The 23,055-nt window shown below is 37.5% G+C and overlaps 1 protein-coding gene across 1 annotated transcript; it reads right to left on the bottom strand.

Annotated features, from left to right (window-relative positions):
• Positions 1-1,847: 1,847 nt before the first annotated feature.
• On the bottom strand, positions 1,848-23,010 carry LOC114266867 (O-fucosyltransferase 29). The gene is made up of 9 exons (XM_028207795.2): positions 22,236-23,010; positions 19,622-19,712; positions 18,959-19,035; positions 18,724-18,812; positions 18,384-18,573; positions 17,788-17,969; positions 11,176-11,278; positions 10,572-10,900; positions 1,848-2,569 (listed from the first exon to the last, which is right to left on the bottom strand). The coding sequence occupies exons 1-9, from the start codon at positions 22,464-22,466 to the stop codon at positions 2,179-2,181; spliced, it is 1,683 nt and encodes a 560-aa protein (XP_028063596.2). The 5' UTR covers positions 22,467-23,010; the 3' UTR covers positions 1,848-2,178.
• Between the last annotated feature and the right edge of the window lie 45 nt (positions 23,011-23,055).

The raw sequence follows: 23,055 nt of genomic DNA on the forward strand, positions 1-23,055 counted from the left end.
TTTTTTTTGCTTTTTTGTTTTGTTTTTGGTGTTTTGAACAGGAGATTTTCATGTCTGATAGTAAGACAAGTGGTATGTTTGCGGCAATGTTTTAGGCCCTCTTTTTATTATTATACGAAATGCTATATGTTATTGTTTTGTATTATTGCTTGCTTCCTTGTTTGGAAATAATCATTAAGAAAATAATAAAAATAAATAATATAATCTCATGTATCTAGTGACAGTAAAACATATATAGCAGTCTTCTTTTATTATGTTTTAGTAACTTTTTTTTGTTCTTTATTCAAGGTTATTGTTAAACTAGAATCTAGTGAATTTAGGATTAGTTTTTATTTCCTAATATTATTTTGGCTTTCATAGTTTTTATATATATATATATATATATACATATTATATGTATATAAACAAGACACTGCGACTGCCACTTCCCACATTAAACAGAATGCACCAACAGGTGGTGCACTTAGATCGGGAATAAAGGGGTAAATTACATTTTGCATCCATAGACGTTGTGTTGAATTTCATTTTGGTTTCTACATATAAAATTGTGGCAGTCAATTATTTACATTTTTGGTTAAATTCTACTTTGATCTTTATACATGAAATCGTGACAGTTAACTCTCTGCACTTATGAAATCGTGACAATCAAGTCCTTATACTTCTAGTCAAGTGTCAATGTTTCATTTTTGTTATTGTATCGTATGAGGCCCTGTTTGTTTTAGGCTATAGGGAGGGTATTGGGACTAGTAATACCAAGGTATTATTAATGTCCTTGTTTGTTTGCAGAGATAGCTTTGGGACTATTAGTCCCTTGGTATTACTAATACCCTTGGAAGGGGGATTGGTAAGAAGGAGGTAGAGATGGTATTAGAAAATAGTGAGGGGATTAGAAATTTTTTTATTTTTTATATATTGGGAATTTTTTTTTAAATATAATGTTTAATTTTTTATATATATTTTTATTTTTTTATATAAAAATAATTTAACAATTCCTCATTATTAATCCTCTCACTATCAATCCCCTCACTAACAATCCTCTCACTATCAATCCCCTCCATTCTATCTCCCAAAACAAACGGGACATAAGTCTTTAACAGAAGTCAATAATGTGACATGCATATGATTACAAAATGAGTGCAAAAAACGGGGCATAAGTCTTTAACAGAAGTCAGTAATGTGACAAACATATGATTACAAAATGAGTGCAAAAGAAGAAAATGACACAAATTTTCCATCTATACACATTTTGTCCCAAAATATATATCAAATTTTGATTGTATTCAGTTAAAATAAAATGAAAATTGTGAACTATTAAAGAGATGAACTAAGATTTTGCAAAAATTAGAATAATGAAACTCTGTTTGCCACAGTAATAGAATTTTCGATTTTTCTACTACCTTTTTATTTATTTGTTATTTATTTTAAAGGTTCTATTTTCTTACGTCTTCGTTTTAATTTTCAGCATACGAATACACACACACATATATTATATAACTCACACACTTATCATGTAAGATAAAGTGTGTATTGATAGGAAATAAGAATGATTTTTCTCTCTTGCTCTCATTTCATAGTTACATGTTTATCACATGATTGAATTCTGTTAAAAACTTAAATAATGAAGTAATAGAAAGGGCAAACTGATACTTGACTAGAAGTGCAGAAGGTTGACTATCATGATTTTATGTATAAAGACCAAAGTGAAATTTGACCAAAAGTATAAGAGACCAAGGTGAAATTTGACCAAAAGTATAAGAGGTTGATTATCATGATTTCGTGTGTCGAGACCAAAGTGAGATTTGGTACAAAGCGTAATTTTTCTGAAATAAAGAAGAAAGGAAACAAAATAAGCTGAAATCTTGTTAAGAAGCAGTGGGCAATACATGCCCACTATGTAAAACCTCACAAAAATACATTTATGAACACTTGCAAAACTCATCACAACGTCCCAACAGATTGATTCCTGTACAAAGTCTATTTCCTGGTATTCAAATTTAGGTATTACATGTGGCAGCATCCCGTTGGCTGTGCAAATTTTGGGTTAACAAACATACAAACCAGATACCACCCGAGAGAAGTGGATGATTCAGCGTCAGCGCCATGTTAGCTCCGATAGATGAAGACAATTGGGTCATACACCATTTTGGGCTGCTTTATGTCTAGCCTGGTATAAAATCTTCACTGACAGTTGTCTCCTGCTAAAGATACCGGTCCTTTTCTCATGATGATTGTCTTGTTCGGTTTCTGCAAGCTCTTCACCCCTTGATCATCCCCGTTGTATGACCCACGTGCAAAATTTGTTTCAGAGACAATTACCCCTTCTTTCGAGGTCTGATTTCCGTCACTATCATTTGAGTATTTGAACGGTTTCTGGCAGATGCAAGAGGATGGATACTCAATGAACTCGTCTCGTCCAGGTCTCACTTCCTCTGGTTCTCCCATGAACCCTCTCTGGCATGACTTGACCTTTCTAGCAAATGTATCCCAATCCATTTTGTCTCGTGCCATGAACAAAGAACTAAGCTTTTTTGCATTTGGTCTGATGGTCCTCTTATGACCCATGTACCTCCTTTAAACCATGAAAAGCAATGAGAAATAAGTAGGCATGTCTAAGTAAGAACGATAAAAGAGACTACAGCAACAACAACATAGAATTAACAACTACAGCACTACTAAAATAAGACACAAATGGTTATGCAATACCAACAAATAAATTCTAGACGATTGCCTATGGTCATACAAATTCAATGCAACACAGATAGCGGGTTGTATCAGATGATTCTTGAGAAATAAGACAATATAGTCATGAAAATGGAAATATTTAACAATCACATTCACACTCCATAAGTACGAAGCACGGACACTTCTAAGAAGGTGACGTGTCTGTGTCGGACACCGACACTCCTTGGATACTCTAAAACACATGTCCGATTTTCTTTTTTACGTGTTCTTAATTAAAATTAAAAATATTAATTTCGAACATGTGTCCGACAATCATTTTACGACATGTTCGTCACTTCTTGGTCATGTCTATCACTAAAAATATAAACATGAGACTATCGTATGATTTTCAAAATTTGAGAATTTGACATAAACATCTTATGGATAAATTACATTGACACCCTTGAGATTTAGTCCTATTACATCCCACCCCTGATGTTATGGAAATTACATTCTCACTCCTATAGTTAATAGTCTCATTTCTCTGCTTCTATAAAAGGCAACAACTCTTAATAAAAAAACAGAAGACATTACATTGAAAAAAAAAGTACAAAGGAAAGAAAAAAATAAAAATAAAAATAAAATTGAAGAAGTAAAGCACGGCAATAAAAGAGAGAGTATAAATTTAATGTCTTTTTGATACCAACGTTAATTTCGTCTAAATAATTACAATGACAGAGGGGTAAGTGTAATTTCCCAAACGTCAAAAGGTGATATGTATTAACTCAAATCTAAGGGGGTGTAAGTGTAATTTACCCATATCTTATTTTTAAAACAATGTATAATTCTTAAAAATAACAAAATGTATAATCCTTTTTAAAAAAATGTATAAATAGATAGCTTAGGAGGATGAGGGAAATATTGCAATTATGTATGTTTCCTATAGTTCGTCTAATTTTAAACTATAATGGTCAAATCCAATAATCTAAAAATTCATGTAAGAGAATTAGATACAAGATTTGCTTAGTATAAAGTAATTATTTAATTTTGTATATATTATGCACATATATAATTATATAATAAAATGTATTCTTAGATAATATTATATCAACAAAAAATTATTTGTGGCATGTCCTGAGCCGGATCCATGTCCGTGTCCTACTTCTTTAGAATTTTCCGTGTCGATATGTGTTAAAATTGATGTATTATTGATTGATATCTGATAATTCTGTCTATTACAAATGGTTCCTTATATAGATGTAGGTGTAGTGGAGTAGGTGGTGGTAGGTGAGGAGTAGGTGAGTGTAGTAGGTGAGTGTGTGGTAGGTGATGGTAAGTGTGTGGTAGGTGATGGTAAATTTTAACAGCCCCCCGCAAACTCAAGGGGGATAGGAACTAACCAACTTGAGTTTGGAGAGAGTAACAAAACAAGAAAATACATAAAAATAAAAGAGGGTAGGAGACACTGTATGGTCGTGTCAGACCATTGGTGAAGGCACTGTATGGTGGTGTCATAACTTTGTAGAGGACACTGGATGGTTGTGTCAGACCGATGTAGAAGACAGTTTATGGGGTCATGTCGGACCGTTGTAGCAGACAATGTTGTGATAGTTGTTGTGACAGTTTACGGAGTCTTGTCGGACCCATGAAGGAGCTAACTAGAATCAATGTCGGGACAGTTTACAGAGTCTTGTCGGACCTATGAAGGAGCTAACTAGAATCAATGTCGGGACAGTTTACAGAGTCTTGTCGGACCCGTGTAGAAACTAACTGGAATCAATGTCGGGACAGTTTACAGAGTCTTGTCGGACCCCTAAAAAGTCGCACCCTCAAAAGGTGTGCCCAATCGGTCAAAAAAGGCGTGCCATCAAAAGGCGTGCGCAATCCATAAAAAGACGTGCCATCAAAAGGCGCGCCCATTTTGTCGTCGAGCGCCGAGCAGCGCATGATGCGCGTGTCTGCCTCGGCTATTTAATCAAGACGAAGGCTGAGGCTGAGGCAGAAGCTGAGACAAAAAAACTGAGAGAAACCTCTGAAAAAAACTCTTCATTTGCTGAGAGAGAAACTCTGTAATACGCTGTAACACTCTGTTGCCCAGAAAATGGCTTCGTCTTCCCGTGGGCTGCTCACTCTCTTTCCTGACCTCAACGAGTCAACAAGAGAGAGAACTGGTGCGGTGGCACTGGAACCTCAACCAAGCGCCCCGGAGTTTGCTCCGTTGAACTTTCCGATGCGGTCTGTGGAGCAAAGAATGGCAGTGCAGTCGGATGTGGAAGCCAATCAGTATACATTGAAGTCATGTGTGGAAACCATGACTGCGGTTACAAACTTGTCGAACCGGCTGCAGAGTAGGGCAAATGAGGTGCAGCAGTTAAACTCCCAGCTGGCTCTGCTCCAGCGCATGTATAAGGATGCGCGAGCAGAGATAAGTGTGCTGAAGGCAGAAAACAAGGAGCTGAAGCGGAAGGCCACCGTGATGTTCCGATTTGGAGGGCCACCATATGCTGTAGTGGAGGAGCAGGGAGGAGGAAACTTGCTTGGTGGTCTAGGAAGCACGGAGGCAACACCGTCAAGGGCCGTCCAGGACGGAGGCAAGAAGAAAAGACAGGTGGCAGAGTAGAGAAGAAAAATCCCGCCTGTGTATGTGGTTGTTTGGGATTTGGTTGTTTGGTTTTTTTTTTTTTTTTTTTTTTTTTTTTTTTTATGTAAAATGGTGATCGGGGTGAGTCCCGACATGAATAAAATAAGGGAAGGTTTGGTGTGCAATTCTGCCTCTGTTTGTTGGTTTGTTTTTTTTTTTTTTGGTTGAAATAATAAGAATAATAATAATATATAAAATAAAGTGTTGGGCCACGTCTTGGGCAGATCAAATACGTTGGAAAAAAAAATTGAAAGAAAAGTTGAAAAGATGAGAGGAGAATGGGACAAGCGCATGTGAGTGTGAGTGAAAGTGGGGTTTAAAGAAAGTGAGGTTGATTAAAAAAAAAGATAGTGGGTTTGAAGAGAGATGGTGGGAACAAAGGGAATAAAAAAATAGGGATAAGCAAAAGAAGCACCCGGATGAGACAGGCCCAAGTGGGTGATGAATAAAAAAAAAAATAAAAACAAAAAATGAAAAGGTGGAAATATTAAAAAAATATGGTGGGTATGGGGTAGTGGGAAACATGGGTGTGAAAGGGGCTCCAACTAAGTTGTTTAATAAAAAAGAAGCACAGGGCTCTCGAGGTGCATGTGCATGGGGCCCACGGGAAGACCAGCAAATACCATCTTGTCTATTCTAGCTGCTTAGGTTCTGGAAATACTCTGCAGGTACTGAAGGCGGGCAGTATTTCTTCGCAACAAATTTGTACTTGTGTTGACTGTATTTCTCTCTGATTGCAGGTAAACTAGAACTGAGGCTATTACAGCAGAGGCTATGCAGTGCCTTAACGCATTCACATAAATCAGAGGGTTGGTAAAGTGTGTAATGTCGCAAGGTGGAATTCCAAGGTCTCTTCGAAGGAAGGAGTATGTAGTTGGCCAAGAAAATTGCTGAAGCAGCAATAAGTGAGGGGGCATAACAAAGCATGTTGTATTCTAGAAGGGATAGCTCTGCAACGTAGTTGGCTAAGCACTCCAGCTGCATTGAGGGAGCCAATGATGTAATTTGCGGAGAAACCGGTAGAGTCTGCCATGGCGGATTGGAGCTCCCAGAACCTCGTCGGGTTTCGAACGAGCGATATCGCGTTGCCGATGAAGGGAAACACCATTGATGGGCCTGGGATTGAGCTCTTCTTCTACAAGTAGAATATATCGATCTTCTCTCTCTAGAAATCGAGAAAGAAGACGGACGCGAGGAGTGAAATGAGGGACAACTTGTTGGAGAAAAAAAACAAGCTGGGTTTTGCCCAGAAAAGAGAGTTGCCGAGAGAGAGAGCAGCGGAGTGAAGGTATGGGTAGAGGTCCGGCGGGCGGCCAAGGCGAGGCTGCCGCCCGCCGGTGAAGCAGAATTATTAGCTTCTCAACCTTGCTCTGATACCATGTTAAAATTGATGTATTATTGATTGATATCTGATAATTCTGTCTATTACAAATGGTTCCTTATATAGATGTAGATGTAGTGGAGTAGGTGGTGGTAGGTGAGGAGTAGGTGAGTGTGTGGTAGGTGATGGTAAGTGTGTGGTAGGTGATGGTAAATTTTAACAATATGTCCGTGTTTGTGTTGTATCCATGTCTATGCTTCATAGCTCCATAACATTTTGAATGTCTTAACCAAATTTACTCGTGGACACAATTAAGATAAAAATGTGCATAAACAACTTTGGTGCAACTCCGCCTGTCCCAAGCCAAGGTAAAGAAGGAGAGTTGTGTGTTAGGTAGCCGACAGCTAACACGTAAAATGCCGCTTGGATCCTTTATGACATGAAGCCTAATACTCTGAATCGATTAAATACTAGGTCGTTCCCCTTAAGTGACACATTGTGCCTGCCTCCGGTGTTTCGACAAGTGAGTAAGGGGCGCCGCATCGACGCCTGGGTGCGATGAAAAATGGGCAAAGGTTTCTGCATTTTTCTGGACAAGTGAGGATGAAGAAACTAGTCCAAGATTATAGGTTTAAGGTAGCCACATGGAATATAGAGACTTTAACTGGTAAGACTATGGAATTGGTAGATGTCATGATTAGGAGAAGAGTTAGTATAGCTTACGTATAAGAAACTAAGTAGACAGGTGAGAAAGTTCGGGAAATAGAGAAAATCGGTTTTAAACTATATTATAGTGGTAAGGATAGAAACAGGAATGTGGTAGGAATAATAGTTGCCAAGAGTCTAGCAGAAAATGTAGTTGCGGTCATTAGGAAATGTGATAGGATTACGTTAGTTAAACTAGTTATTGGAGAGAATATAGTGAATATTATTAGTGCATATGCCCCCCAAGTAGAATTAGATGATCAGACGATCAGACTAGGAGAGTTTTTTGGGACCAAATGAATAAGGTATTACAGGAGATACCCGTAGGAGAGAACCTAATTATAGGTGGTGATTTCAATGGCCATGTAAGAGTAGATAAACTAGGGTATGAGAGGGTGCATGGTGGGTATGAGGGTGATAAAAATGAGGCTAGAGAGAGTATTTTAGATTTTGCGTTGGCTTCTAACCTAGTGGTGGTCAATACTATAAATAAGAAGAGAGAGAAGCATTTGATAACTTTCAAGAATGGGTCAAATAGAAGCCAAATAGATTACTTTCTAGTAAGAAGAGGGGTCGTCTAAAATGCAGCGACTGTAAGTTGATCCCTGGAGAGAGCTTGACGTCTCAACATGAGATTTTGGTACTAGATTTATGCTTTAAAAGCCAATACCAAACTTAGAAAGATAGTGGGCATCATAAAAGCAGATGGTGGGACCTAAAAGAGGATAAATTAGACACATTTAAGAATAGAATGGATAAAGAAAGTATTTGGGATTTGGAAGATGATACTAACACTATGTGGAACTTGATGGCCAATTGTATGAGGAAAATCTTAAGGAAAGTTCTTGGAGAGTCGAAAGGAAAGAGAACGAACTTTAGGGAAAATTGGTGGTGGAGGGTGGAGGTCCAAGCGGGTAATAAAGACAAAAAAAGAGAGCTTTAAAAAGTAGCAGAATGATAGAACTGAAAAAAACCTTAAGCGCTACAGATTAGCCAATAAGAAGGTCAAAAAAGTAGTGAGGGAGACTAAGTTGAAAGCCTATGATGGCCTATACACTAAACTAGATAGGCAGGCGAGAGAGAAGAGCATATATAAACTTGCTAAGATAAGAGAGAGAAAAACAAGAGATTTAATTAGGTTAAGTGCATCAAAGGTGAAGACTCTTAAGGTGTTGGTAAATGATGAAGAGATTAAGGAGAGGTGAAAGAACTATTTTGAGAAGTTGTTAAATGAGGAACATAGAGATAGGTCAAAAGGGGATTAAGTAGGCAATAATAAGGAAAATCAGGACTATAAGTTCTATCATATCGTAGGATTATGGACTTTGAAGTGGAGTTTCACTTAAGAAGATAAAATTGAATAAGACTTTAGGATCCGATGATATACCTATTGAAGCGTGGAAATGTTTGGGTAAGAAGGATGTTGTTTGGTTGACTAGGAAAACGCCAGAGGAGTGGAGGAAGAGTATTTTAGTGCCAATATATAAGAATAAAGGAAATGTCCAAAATTGTAACAATTATAGAGAAATCAAGTTAATGTGTCACACAATGAAAGTGTGGGAGATAGTAATGGGACGTCAAGATATAATAGAGGTGTTAGAGAATCAATTTGGATTTATGCTTGGTAGGTTAACGATGGAAGCGATCTATCTTTTGAGGAGAGTAATAGAAAAGTATAGAGAAAAGAAAAGAGACATTCATATGGTTTTTATTGATCTTGAGAAAGCATATTATAAAGTGCCTCGGGATATAATCAGGTAGGTGTTAGAGAATAAAGGGGTGACAAAATGTTACATTGATGTGATTAGGGATGTGTATGAAGTTGTGGTGACCATTATTAGATCGCCTGCTGGAGAGACGAGAGAATTTTCAATTTCTATAGGGTTACACCAAGGATCAACCTTAAGTCCTTATCTTTTTGCTTTAGTTATGGATGAGTTGACGCTCAATATTTAAGATGATGTGCCATGGTGTATGCTTTTTGTAGATAATATCGTGTTAGTATGAGACTAGAGAAGGAGTTAACACTAAGTTAGAGATTTGGAGAAAAATACTTGAATCTAAATGATTTAGGATAAGCAGAACTAAGACAGAGTATATCGAGTATAATTTTAGTAACAATCACAATGGAAGCAAAGTGAAGAGTGAGAACCAAGAACTATATAAGAGTGACCATTTTCGTTAGTTAGGATCGATTATCACAACGACTGGGGAGATTGGAGCGGATGTAGTCCACAGAATTAAGGTGGGGTAGCTTAAGTTAAGGAGTGCGTCTAGAGTACTGTGCGATAAAAAAATGCCCATTAGACTAAAAGGGATGTTCTATATAGCAGTTATTAGACTAGAAATGTTGTATGGGACAGAATGTTAGGCAATTTAGAAACAACATATAGAGAAGATGAGTGTTGCTAAGATAAGGGTGCTAAGGTGGATGGATGGCAAGACTAGAAAAGACAGAGCTAGGAATGAGTATATTCGAGAATGGGTAGGAGTAGTACCGATAGAAGATAAGTTGAGAAAGAATAGATTAAGATGGTTTGATCATATACAACGGAGACCAACAGAGGCAATAGTATAATGACAGCAGATGGTAGTGTTAGGGGAAGGGGTAAACTTAGATGACGTGGACTAGTGTAGTAAATAGAGATATGAATCTCCTTAATTTGACTAACGACATGACTTTGGATAGAGTCGAGTGGAGAAGAAGGATTCATTCAGTTGACTCCATTTGATGGGACTTACGGCTTGGTTTGGTTTGGTAAATATCTTTTCTGCAGCATCACCTGTATACCTTTTGAGTAAGCAGCATTCTCAAGACTTGGAAGTTATTTAAATCGAATCCTAATTGAAAAAATCACTCTTGAAATGCTTAGCTTGTGACTTATTGTTCATCATTCTACAATAGCGAAGAATATAGTCCTTTCCTTAGTAATTTTCTAGTTCAAGTTTGATAAGGGTTGAAATTATTCTCTAAACGTTTCACACAACAATAGTAGTTCATGCTATCTCTGTTCCACTACATAAATGTTGGGTTCTTTTGTAATGTCTATGCTCAATTGCTCATTGCATGTATCTTCTTTGTCTTATCCACTGTTTGTTAGATTGTTGAAGCAGAACCATTCCAGAATTCGATTATAGTCACCAAATAATTGCAACAGAATCATATCTCAACAACAGAAAATGTTCTTTCAAATTTCAACCTGATAAAACAGTGCCAGAAAATAAGCAGATTTGAGTTTTTACCTTCGACCTGCTAGAATCTTGGCCATGTTTCCATTGTTATTAGTGACAAAGACGTCACTCTCATCACACACAATGTAGTCGATTGCAGCTAGACGAGAAGAGAACGGAAGAAAAGGTTTTAGTTCTTCACTGGCAAGCATCTCCTTTGTGTAGAAGTTTGGAAAGAGCTCTCGGAGAGGCCGTAGAGTCTCTTCTCCACCATATATTTCACCAGATGCAACATAAAGGTACGTGTCATTACTAAAACCCAGAGCCCGGAGCATCAGACCTACTTCATGAGGAGTAAATGGGCACTTCCCGCGCTTTCTCTCTCCATCAGGGCTTAAATCCTGTACAGGAGGGGGGAAAAAAAGGTCTCCATGAATAACAGAATATGGAACAAAAATTATTCCCGACTTTATTCCTCTAGATAAGTTAAATGCTACAGATCTTTTAGCATCTGAAAAAGTGAAGTAGTTCCACCATTTTGGTAAAACTAACAAATGGCAGGCTAAATTGAGGTGCATGAGAGAAGAAACATTACATTTGTCTGTAATTCAAATGGTTTCATTGAGACGAATAAGAAGAAACAGAGATTAAAACTCAGCAAAGATAGCAATCTCACAGGTAATGTTGTCCATCGTTTCCTTATTTCACCAAGCTCGTATCTCTCTTTATCACCCCCACCATAGTAACATCCAGAAAATGCTAGCATATCAGGTTCAAACCTGTTACAGAAATAGTTTCAGAACAGACACACGAAAAAAAATGGCCAGGAAAAAGATTATGGAAATTCAAAGAGCTTTATTTGGATAAGATAACACTGAAGTAGTGCACATGCATTTACAGATGGAAAGGAAATACTCCTCCAATATATAAAAGGGATATTGCTACTGGCGATCTCCAAACAAGTCAAACTAGAAATTGTCGTTATCTACTATATGCACTACTTCAAATTTGGAAGCCTGATCTAATATATTGCAGCTGTTTGTCAAATGCTATAACCATCCAGAATACAAAAACTAAAGAACAAAGACCAGTTTCCAAAAGGCATGGTAGTAAATTTTTCATTAACAAGGCATCCATTTTGCTGCAGGAGTGTATTCCTTGTAACAAACTTACATTGTCAACAGGACAGTCTATACTCATGGGGGAAAAAATGAGCAGTTTACTTTTGTACTATGGAAGAATAATCACAGTAGATTACAAATTTCCTAGTGCTTGTAAACCAGAAGAGACTCTTTTCTGAATGTTCTAGTACTGCCATGTCCAACATCAGATAAAGGTCCTATCATTCCACATAAAACCTTCTTATATGTTTGCATACCTGAAGATATACTACTTGAAATGCATATCGTTCTAGCATGAGAAGGGAGAATGGAAACATAGTATGCCACTGTGAGAATATATTATGAATTGTGAATCTTACAAATTAGGCATTATTGTGGTTGTACATATTAGAGTCCTATTAGAGGAGTGATTGTATTAGAGTCCTATTAGAGGCATGATTGTATTTTTCTTTTTGGTTTAGGAGTTAGGGCTATATAATCTAAGGTCTTGTTGCAATCAAATATACAATTGAATATACAGAAATACAGAAAGCTTACATGATATCAAAGCCACGTCTGAAACCTTAGGTCTGGCCTTGATCATTTGAAGTTCTTCATTCCTGCTTGCTGGGTCTTTCTGGGTCGATCGAAGCCAGCCCTCTCTGGGTCGTTATAGTCGCAACAGCCCTCTCCGAAGCCATGAAGGTCTTGCTGGGTCGTGACAATCTTCTCTGAAGTCGCGACAGCCCTCTCTATCTTCGCCAAACTCACGATTGCCTTCTCTTGCTGGGTCTGAAGTCGCGAGTCTGGTCTGGGCTTAAGGGATCTCTCTCACTCTCTCGCGACCTCTGCGTTGGTTCTCTCTCTCTCTGGTCTTTGCTCTCGGTTTTGCTCTCTCTATTTTCGGTTTTGTTCTCTGTTCTGGTTTCAATCCACCTTGACCTCTCTGTTTCAACTTTGGATTATTACAAGTTGACCCCTCAACTTTATTGGATTTTATCACTGTGCCCCATCAGTTCTTTTTTCTTTTATTTCTGGTTCATTACAATGTCGGAAGACAAAATCCAAACTATTAAATGCAAGCTTACAAGTGACAACTATGCTTATTGGTCTAGTGTTATGAGAAATTTTCTTCTTGGTCGAAAAACATAGGGGTATGTTTCTGGTTTTGTTCCTCGTCCATCGGATCCCAAACAAGAAGACTATCTGAGTTCCTGTGACACTTGGGATTGTGATAATACTCAAGTTTTGACCTGGTTCCATAACTCTGTGGATGACCGTATCGAGATGATGATCTCTAAATATAGCACTGCCAAAGAGGTGTGGGATTACTTACAGAGTATTTATCAACAGTCCAACTTTGCCAAACGGTATGAGTTGGAAACAGCTATTCAGGGAGCTCGTCAGCGGGACCTGTCTATTCAAGACTCCTACATTGAGATGACAGGCCTCTGGGATCAGCTGGCTCTCATGGAACCATCTAGCCTCAAGACACTTAACACTTATGTTGAGTTTCGGGAGCAAGGTCGTTTAGTGCAATTCTTAACGGCTCTCTCCTCTCAGTATGAGGCTATCCGTGGTGCATCCTTCATCGGTCTCCTCTCTCCTCTATGGATACTATTGTTCGTGAGCTCCTCTCTGAAGAAACCTATCTTAAGACAGCCAGTCAGACTCTGTCTCCATCTGTCTTCTTGGCTCCTACTCCGTCTCCTCTGCTACCAAACCACCTACCTCATCAACTTCAGGCCAATACAAAGCCCAAGAAGGGGCCACTCGCATCTGATGAGTGTGCTTTTTGCCATCAAAAGGGCCATTGGAAGTACAACTGTCCCAAGAAGGGCCGTCAGTCTGCTCAGTCTTCTCAGCCACCTCAACCACAGTCCCGAGGTCATGCTTCGAGTACTTTCGCCCTCCTACTGCTTATACTGCCTCTGTCTCGACTTCTGATCCTGATTTGGCTTCCTTGAGTGCTCAAATTGCTCAGCTTCAGCATCTCTGATCCACCTCTTAGTCATCTTCATCTGTCTCTGCTTTCACCTTTCCTCATTTAGGTTTGCTAGGGTCCTCTTCAAGTATTCCTTCCTCTGTCTGGCTTTTTGATTCTGGTACCTCTCATCATATGACTCCTCACCTTTCCTTACTCCAAAACTGTATCCCCCCTTCCTTTCCTATTACTATCAATACTGTTAATAGGTTTGGTATGTCTGTCCTATCTATTGGGTCTGTTTTACCCACTGCTATGTCTATTGTTACTATTCCCTTTGTTCTTTATGTTCCTCAACTGTCTGTTAGCTTGCTTTCTATCAGTCAACTTGATGCTTCTGGTTTTGATATTATCTTTTCTTCTTCTGTCTATTGTGTGCAGGATCGGGTATCCAAGAAGTAGATTGGGACCGGCCGTAGAGTTAGAGATCTCTATGTGGTGGAAAGCTTACAACTTCCTCAGTCTACCTCCCCCGTTGCATTTTCATCTTTTCAGTTAGATTCTCAGTCGAGTCAGTTTTATATGGCATTCTCGCTTAGGGCATTTGTCTGTTGACCACTTGCGGTCTTTAGCTCAGTCAGGATTGTTAGGTAAAATTTTTCCTAGTCAAATTAATGAGGGTGTAAACTTGCTAAAATGATAGCTTTATGCTTTAACAACAGTACTTCTATTTTTGCTTCCCTTTTTTCTCTTGTACATACTGATGTCTAGGGACCTTCTCCTGTTCTCACAAAAAGGGGTTCTACGTATTATGTATCCTTTGTTGATGATTGTACCTGCTAGACCTGGTTTATCTTATGGCTCATAAATCTGACTTCTACCAGATATATCGTCCCTTTCAGTCTATGATCACTATACAGTTTGGGGCCACAATTAAAATACTCTGGTCTAACTTGGATGGGAAATACTATAAAACTGACTTCTGTGAGTATTTGGCTAAATTGGGCACCATTCACCAAACCTCCTATTCTGATACACCTGCCCAAAATGGTCGTGCTGAGCGTAAACACTATCATCTCCTTGAGACAGCTCTATCTCTTCTTCTCCCTGCCTCTGTTCCAGCACCATTTTGGGGTGAGGCAGTTCTTACCGCTGCTTTCCTCCTTAATCACATACCGACTCTCTTACTATTCGGTAGATCGCCTTATGAGGCTCTGTATTCCCAACCTCCCAATTATTCACTCTTGCGTATCTTTGGGTCTGCTTGTTTTGTCCTCCTTCCTCGTAAAGATAGAACCAAACTCAGTGCCCAGTCTGTCTTGTGTGTCTTTTCGGGTTATAGTCTTACTCAGAAAGGCTACCGCTGTTACAATCCTGTCTCTCATCGCCTTTATGTCTTCCGTCATGTTGCCTTTCTCGAACGTCTGTCTTACTTTCAGCTTCCCCCTCTCACTGCTGCAGTTTCCAAAGAGAATTTGGTTCACATTGACCCATTTCCTTCTGAGGTCTCGTCTGATGAATACATCTCCACTATTCCTCCTGAGCTTGTTCCATCTTCTCCTCCTACTTCATTTCTAGTTGCTTCTCCTCCTTCGGCTTCTTCTCCTTCTCCGTTATTAGTTTATTCTCGTCGCAAGGCTCCTTGTCCACCGGTTGTCTCTACCCCTGCTGCTGCTCCTCCTCCTGCTTTTGACGACATCGATCCTGTTGAACACCGATATCCTACTCGAGCGCGTTATCCTCCAAACAGGTTGGGTTGTTCTAATATGTGTTTTTCTACTTCTTATTGTACTTTTTTGTCTGCTATTCACTTTTTTTCAGAACCTTAGTCTTACAATGAGGCATGTCAGGATCCTCATTGGGTTCAAGCTATGGAGGATGAGTTGTTTGCTTTACAGAAAACTAGTACTTGGGAGTTGGTTTCTTTGCCTGCTGGTAAGAACTTAGTTGGTTGCAAATGGGTCTACAAAGTCAAAACTTATTTTGATGGGTTTCTTGAGTGCTACAAAGCTCGTCTGGTTGCCAAAGGTTTCTTTCAGGAGAATGGTATTGATTATGAGGAGACATTTGCTCCTGTTGCCCAGATGACTACTGTTCATATTTTGATCTCTGTCGCTGCTATTCGGTCTTGACCTTTTTATCAGATAGATGTTAAGAATGTTTTTTTTAATGGCCATCTCATTGAGGAGGTTTACATGCGTCCTCCCCCTAGCCTTCACCATTCCTCTGGCCAGGTTTGTCGTCTTCAGCGTGCTCTGTATGGTCTGAAGCAGTCTCCTCGTGCTTGGTATGATCGCTTTCAGACTGTTGTTACCAAGCTTGGGTTTCATCATTTTGCTTCTGACTCTACTTTATTTCTAAGACATACATCGGCTAGTTTTGTTGCTCTCTTACTCTATGTGGATGATAGGATCATCACCGGCTCTAACTCTTCTGTTATCTCTGAGGTCAAGCAGCATCTCTTCCGCACCTTCGAAATGAAAGATCTAGGTCCATTATGGTATTTTCTTGGTATTGAGGTTGCTTCTTCTCCAAAGGGCTATTTTCTGTCTCAGGCTAAGTATGCTAATGAAGTTATTCACCATGCTGGTCTTCCGATACTAAGGTTTCTGATACACCTATTGAGCTTAATGTGAAGTGTAACTCTACTGATGGTGTCCCTCTAGATGATCCTAGTTTATATTGCGAGCTTGTGGGTTGTTTAGTTTATCTAACTGTCACTTGCCCTGATTTTGCTTATGCTGTTCATGTAGTTAGTCAGTTCATTTCTGCTCCTCACTCTACCCATTGGGGTACTTTGGTTCGCATTCTTCGCCATCTCAGGGGTACCATCTTTCAGGGCTTACTGTTGTCCTCTACTTCCTCTTTCGACTTAGTGGCCTATGCTGACTCTAATTAAGCTGGTGATGTTACTGATCGCAAGTCTACGTTTGGTTTCTGTCTGTTTCTTGGTGATTCCTTGATCTCTTGAAAAAGCAAGAAACAATCAGTCGTTACTCATTCTATTGCTGAAGCTGAATATCGTGCTATGGCTCATGCCATTGCTGAAATTGTTTGGCTTTGTTGTCTCTTGTCTGATTTGGGTGTCTCTCAGTCTTCTTCGACCTCTCTCTATTGTGACAACCGCAGTGTTGTTCAAATTGCCCACAATACTGTCTTCCATGAGCGGACAAAACACATTGAGATTGAATGTCACTTTGTTCGCTAGCATCTGTAGTCGGCCTCTATCTCGCTTCCTTTCATCTCTTCAACTTTGCAACTTGCGGACTTCTTCACCAAAACTCACACTATCGCCCGGTTTCGATTTTTTCTTAGCAAACTCTCAGTGTTTTCTGTTAAAACACCTTGAGTTTGAGCGGAGGTGTGAGAATATGTTGTGAATTGTGAATCTTACAAATGAGGCATGATTATGGTTGTACATATTAGAGTCCTATTAGAGTCGTGATTGTATTAGAGTCCTATTAGAGGCATGATTGTATTTTTCTTTTTGGTTTAGGAGTTAGGGCTATATAATCTAAGGTCTGGTTGTAATCAAATATACAATTGAATATGTAGAAATACAGAAAGCTTACAGCCACATGCTCTAAAATGTGGTTATAATGAGGGTATTTATAAATCATACTATTAGAATTTAAGCTACTTCTAAACATGAGAGCAATTTTCTTGTTAACAACAAGATATCCAACAAAATTGCCTGTTATTCCCCAAATGAATCATGTAATAACATGTTTTAGGAACATTATGGTGCATTATTTTTTTTTTTAGATTTCTCTTGCCGAAACTCCACTCTAAATTTTAATTCACTTATACTTAATTCATTCCTTCCATACAACGGAATTAATCATAACGAACTTTGGGGCGAAGAAGAGCCATCCATGGTCCTGTAACCATATTTTGGAATGCATGTTCCGAAATGTAAATTCCTAGAGCATCAGAGTTTTCTTGCGTAACACCAGCTCCCCTTTTAGTGGTTGCTTCATCTCTATGGTTGCTTCTTACAAACTGCAAATCTATCTCTGAATTGCACTTGATCACCATTTTCATAACAGAAAATTAATAAATAAATCATGACTCAGTGTACTACATTGCTTCAACAGCCTACTTTATAAAACCTGTGTTTGTAATGATTTTAACCAAATTTTGAGGTTTCTGTGTACTATGAGCAATATAAATTTGGACACTAATGAGGTGAATGTGAAGCAAATGAGGTGAATGTGAAGCAAATATCCGACTATTTTTTCTTATTACAACTAAAATGACAAACCTCAAGTGAATTGCGATGAAACGATTCGTCATCTTCCGCATTCTTGACACAAGCTTTTGACCAAGATCCCTAATAGGTTTTGTAAACCTTAAAGCATGATAATTGACCCGGCAACGCAACTTCTGCAGCTCTTCATCGAGGTTATTAGCAAGTCTGTAATCAAATTTTGTCAACTGCACAACCTGAAAAATATTTTGGTAACTGTAACCAATCAGAGTGAAAATGACAAAAAAGTACATTTCAGCATGACAATCAATTAAATCAGGGATCTCAAGTGACGAAAGATAGGGAACAGACACTGTATTGACAGTTCTATTGAATCAAAGGCAATATCATTCTTTTAAAAAAATTATAGATTGCCATTGCTTCATAGGCAAGTGAAAGAGAAATAACTAACATAAACGAAAGAAATAAGTTAAGCAGTCAAGTGTAAAGCTCAATAAACTAATTAGTACACACTCATATATTTATGCCAAATGGCATATATTTACCTTTTCTCTCCACACACACACCAAAAACAAAAGAAGGAATTACTTGTAATTGATTAATTGAATATGGAAATAGTAACTACAGGTGAGAGTTGTATAGCGTCTTACACGCCTCCTGAGGAGTATTGGCAGTACTTGATCTAGATAATATTCAGGTTCTGATTTCCTTGGGACGCGCATAGAATATGGTGGCTTTTCCATGGATCTCATGACTTTATCTGGGACTCTTTTAACAATGGTTACATCCTTTGTAAGGGTTGAGATGAACCAATTAACATCGAAAATGTTGGGAAAGTCACTGCATGTCAAATAAGGTATCTTCAATGAAAGCATAATGGTAAATTCAACTATAGTTATTCTTACCATCAACAAAATCATCTCTCATATTTTTGTTTTATTTTCTCAGTGGGTTATATGCAGGTGCAAGCAAGTTCAAATCTCAACTCACCTATCGTCCTTCCAGAATGAATGATGATCCAATTGAGGAACAACTAAAGTGGCATTGAGAATCCGTGCAACAACTACAGCATCAGTAATCTGAGGGCAGGAAATGGATTGCAAATTTTAGTTTATTAATTAGTGAAGCAAATGAAAAGTAAGTATTTTAAAATCTCAATGGATATCCCCCACTACAAAGATGCTAAAATGAGATGTAGCAGAGGGGAAGGAATATTTTTACTTACTCCTGTTCTTTGTTGGTTCAGCCCTCCACTTGTTGCAATAAGTAAATAGCCATTTGAAAATTGCTCACGTATCACAGCTATGTTACATAATTAGCAACATTAGGACAATATATTTTTTGGTAACCCGCAAAAAATAGAAGTGGAAAACCACCCAAGAATAAAGATGTAGGTAGCTTTAGAAATCTGAAGGAACAACAAACATTGCAGTGCAAAAATATTTTAAAAAATAAAATAAAATAGCGCTCCTAGTAAAGATAAATTGCATCCACCAGATATTATTCCAAGAAACCTAAAACTGCATTAGTGACAGTAATCGATAATTCGTGAAAAGGAAAACACATCAATAAATCGTTTGAGACTCAAAGACACAGTTAAAGTGACATACTTTTTGTCAAAGTAAAAATGTAAAATAGAAGAGTTCCAGCATATTTGGAAAGTTAAAATGGAATAAATGTTTGAGTGCCTTGTTAAGCAAGCATAGAATATATATCAGTGGTCAAGTTACCTTCTCTGTAGGTGCCAAACCACAACAACATAATAGTAGAAAGGAATGCACAAGTGATCACAATATAAAATTATAAATAGTTAATTATTAGAAAGCTGTTAGTAGTATTTGTAAAAGTCATGCGAATTCTATGCAGATATATTGACAAGCTGACTTACGAGCAAAATGAGGCCCTCTTTCATTGCATTCATAGTAAAATTTTGAAAATTTTGATTTCCAAATATCAATTGGTGCACGACTGCCCCCAGCCTACAAAGGATCAATTATATTTTCATTAGCATGACACTCATGAGACAAAGCAGAACTGAACTCTAAATCTCAACCGTTAAACACACAAGGATATAAATAATACACAGAGCAACATGATACACAAAGAACATTACTAAATGGACCCACAAAAAAAAAAAGGTCATATAATTAGCCATGCTGAATAATTCATGCGCAATTGGGTCTGAGAGATAAATCTGCAAATAGAGGACAACACAACTAAAAGAACAAAATGAACCCACCGCCAAAATATCATCATATGGGAACAATTCATACATTTCTTTCATAACACAATTTCATTATCTACCCTCCTAGTTTTACAAGAAGTGCATACTTTGGGACTGCATGTGGCCAAGCATACTAAACAATTAAGAGCAGCAGATTTATAATTTACACAAATTTTGCAAACTAAAAAGTCATTTTCAGCAATCAACATACCATATAATTGATTTGTTGATAAGAGATCATTAAATGTGAAATCAGCAATCTTGTAGGGAAAGAAATAACAAACTACACATCCATCAATAGTTTGTCATATACAAGCCAAATATCTCTCCAGAATCATTAGTATTTTAATACACTGGCAACAAAAGTATACCAAAGCACAAGTCCACACCAAACATTAACATGATGAAACGAAAGCAATGAGATTTTCTTGGCCTCCAAAAAATAGAGTAAATTATTCCAAGAGATCATTAGATTGCTCAAATTTGTATAAGAGGTAAAAAATACTAAAGCTTGCAAAAGGATTAGAGTCTAATCCTTTACTCAAATGGTGCCAAGCCCAGTAAAAGGACAAGTGTTGCACATTATACTTTCTTAGCATGTCATACTTTATATTCAATTTTGTTATTTGTCACCAAACCAAATTAAACTAAGCCTTATGTCCCAATTACGATTTTTATTTTATTTTTAATGTTTTGTTTTTTTTATCAATTGTATAAAAATTAAGAATGCTTTTTTCACACATTATAAAAAAAAATTACAAAATACTCATATATCCCAAAGTTGTGATTTCCATGATTAACATGTTGTTTCACTTTAACTACTCAAATACAGTACAAATTGTGCATTCAAAGTGTGCAGAAAGGAATAATCGCAACCTTGTTAAGGGAAATTAGGAAAAATAAAAAAACTAAGAACAACTTTTTTTTGAAATCTTCAGTAGTAAGAGCAAAAGGTACATGAAATGCCAACCAAAGGAAAGTTCCACCACAGGAAAGCAAATCAACATGTCCACATAAAGAACATTCCACGAAAGAAAAATGACAACAGAAATAGAGTAAAACAAAAGGAAAGAATGAATGAATGGTGGGTTTGGTATCCTTCTCGAAACTGCTTTCCGTTCTCTAAAATTGTTTTTTTTTTGGGGGTTGGTGTGTGTGGGGGGTGGGGGGTGCGTTAAGCACTCCATTTTTTTACGAAACATCTTTAAGTTCTTTTCTGTATTTTCGAAAAGTATTTTTCCAAAACAGAAATGAAAACAACATAAAAAATGAAGGATGCTTTCTGACTTCCATGTTTTCAATTTCCAAACACAACAAAAATGGACACACAAAAACAAATTGACACCAAATAAACCCAAAATATCTTAGAATATTTTGTTTCTAATTTTTTTTTTTATTTATTTTTTTTTATGGGTGAATTGTTTCTTAAATTTTAGCTCATTCATCTGAGGGAGGTGAGCTTTCATTATTTGGCATGCAACAAAACATAATGTTATTCCAAATTTTTATTTTCCATTTCTTTCATCATTTTTCTTGCCAACAAAACAAAGCTGAAGGACTTATCAAACTGAAAAATTCAAGTTCTTTTGATCCTCATTTTAGCACCTCAAACATCCTTTTCCTCTCAGTTTCCTTACTCTCAAGGCAAGCGAGAGAGATGTTTCAGCAGTTTTGAGAACAACCCATAAACATCTTCCATTCAATTTACATATTTGCATCCAGTAGAATCACTATAAGCCCAAAACAACAACATTTCACCGACCCTAGAATTTCAGATGATCTCAACAATTCAATCTCGGAACTGCATAAAAAAAATTTAAAAATAAAAAACAAAATTGACCCAATATGTTTGCCCTATATTCAGAAAGAGAGAGAGAGTATAGTAACATTTAAATTCTACTCAGAGAAATGAATTGAGAGACAAAGAGATAGAATTGTTCCCGGAATTCATGAACTATATCAAAATTCTACTATGAAAGGAATCAGATAGACACTGTGAGACAGACAGCTACAAACAAAAGAATTTCACACCATACTTGGACCCTTTGACTTAAGTTTAAAAATTATAATAAATAAAAGACTGTTGATGCACCATTTCTATGAAGCTATGAGAGAGAATATAATTTCATCAAACATTTTAAATTCAATTCATGGCAAACCAAAACAAGAACAAATAAACAGCAGAATTTCATACAACATTTGGGTTCCAATTCCTCAAAACTCAGCTCAAATTGGTATCAAATGCATCAGAGAGAGAGAGAGAGAGAGAATACATTACCAGTTTATAGTACAATTTCCTCTTCACCAGCCTATGCGAATACCACTCCAGATCAGAAGCCACGTGCCCAGTGAAGAGAGAAATCAAACCCAACCCAAATAGCATAAACCCACACACCACTGACCAAGACACCCTCAATCTCCACCAGAAATGCTGCTTCTTCTGCTGATTCACCACTGCCAAATTACTCAACATACCACCGCTAAGCCTCCAAGCTTTTGCCACACCCATTGCACAAACACTCACAACTCACTCTCAACACCAACAATCTCATAGTATATATTACATCAAAAATAGAAACAAATTTGTGAAAATGCTAATCTAGTCTTCAATGGCCACTGCCATGGACATAAATGTGCTGCTTTTGGCTTTCAAAAACCCTAATTGGGGACTCAATTAGGGTTTTTAACCCAGCAACAGTGTGATCACGGCATAGTTTTTGAAAATTGCCAAGTAGAAAGCTTTTTAGAGAGAGAAACTAGAGAGAGAAAACAAAAACTTTTTTGATTTCACTCTTCACTATGCAGTACAAAAAAAGAGATTTATCAAAATATTTGTGATGGTTATATATCTATATATATACATACACAAGCATGTATGTATATATATATATACACACACTGATACACTGTTTCTGTGAGTGGAGAAAGAAGCTCCGTTTTCGGAAATATGAAAATTATGAGGGGCGAAAATGATAATTAAGATAGAAATGGGCCCTCGGAGTATAAATTAAAATTAGTAAAGAAGGACTCCCGATTCCCGATTATTAACGAAGCGGTGATTCTGGCACTTATGTCCAAAGTCGAAATCTAAAATACAA

Source organism: Camellia sinensis, chromosome 13 (assembly GCF_055761805.1).
Source record: "Camellia sinensis isolate YWXY chromosome 13, ASM5576180v1, whole genome shotgun sequence".
NCBI classification, from domain to species: Eukaryota; Viridiplantae; Streptophyta; class Magnoliopsida; order Ericales; family Theaceae; genus Camellia; species Camellia sinensis.

Bases quoted from the DNA above. Each gene is read 5' to 3' on its own strand.
- LOC114266867 (XM_028207795.2), bottom strand. From the start codon at position 22,466: ATGGGTGTGGCAAAAGCTTGGAGGCTTAGCGGTGGTATGTTGAGTAAT. The intron at 18,574-18,723 runs GTGAGTTGAGAT...TTTGACATGCAG, and splicing joins TCATTCTGGAAGGACGATAG to TGACTTTCCCAACATTTTCG. The intron at 10,901-11,175 runs GTGAGATTGCTA...CCTCCTGTACAG, and splicing joins AACGATGGACAACATTACCT to GATTTAAGCCCTGATGGAGA.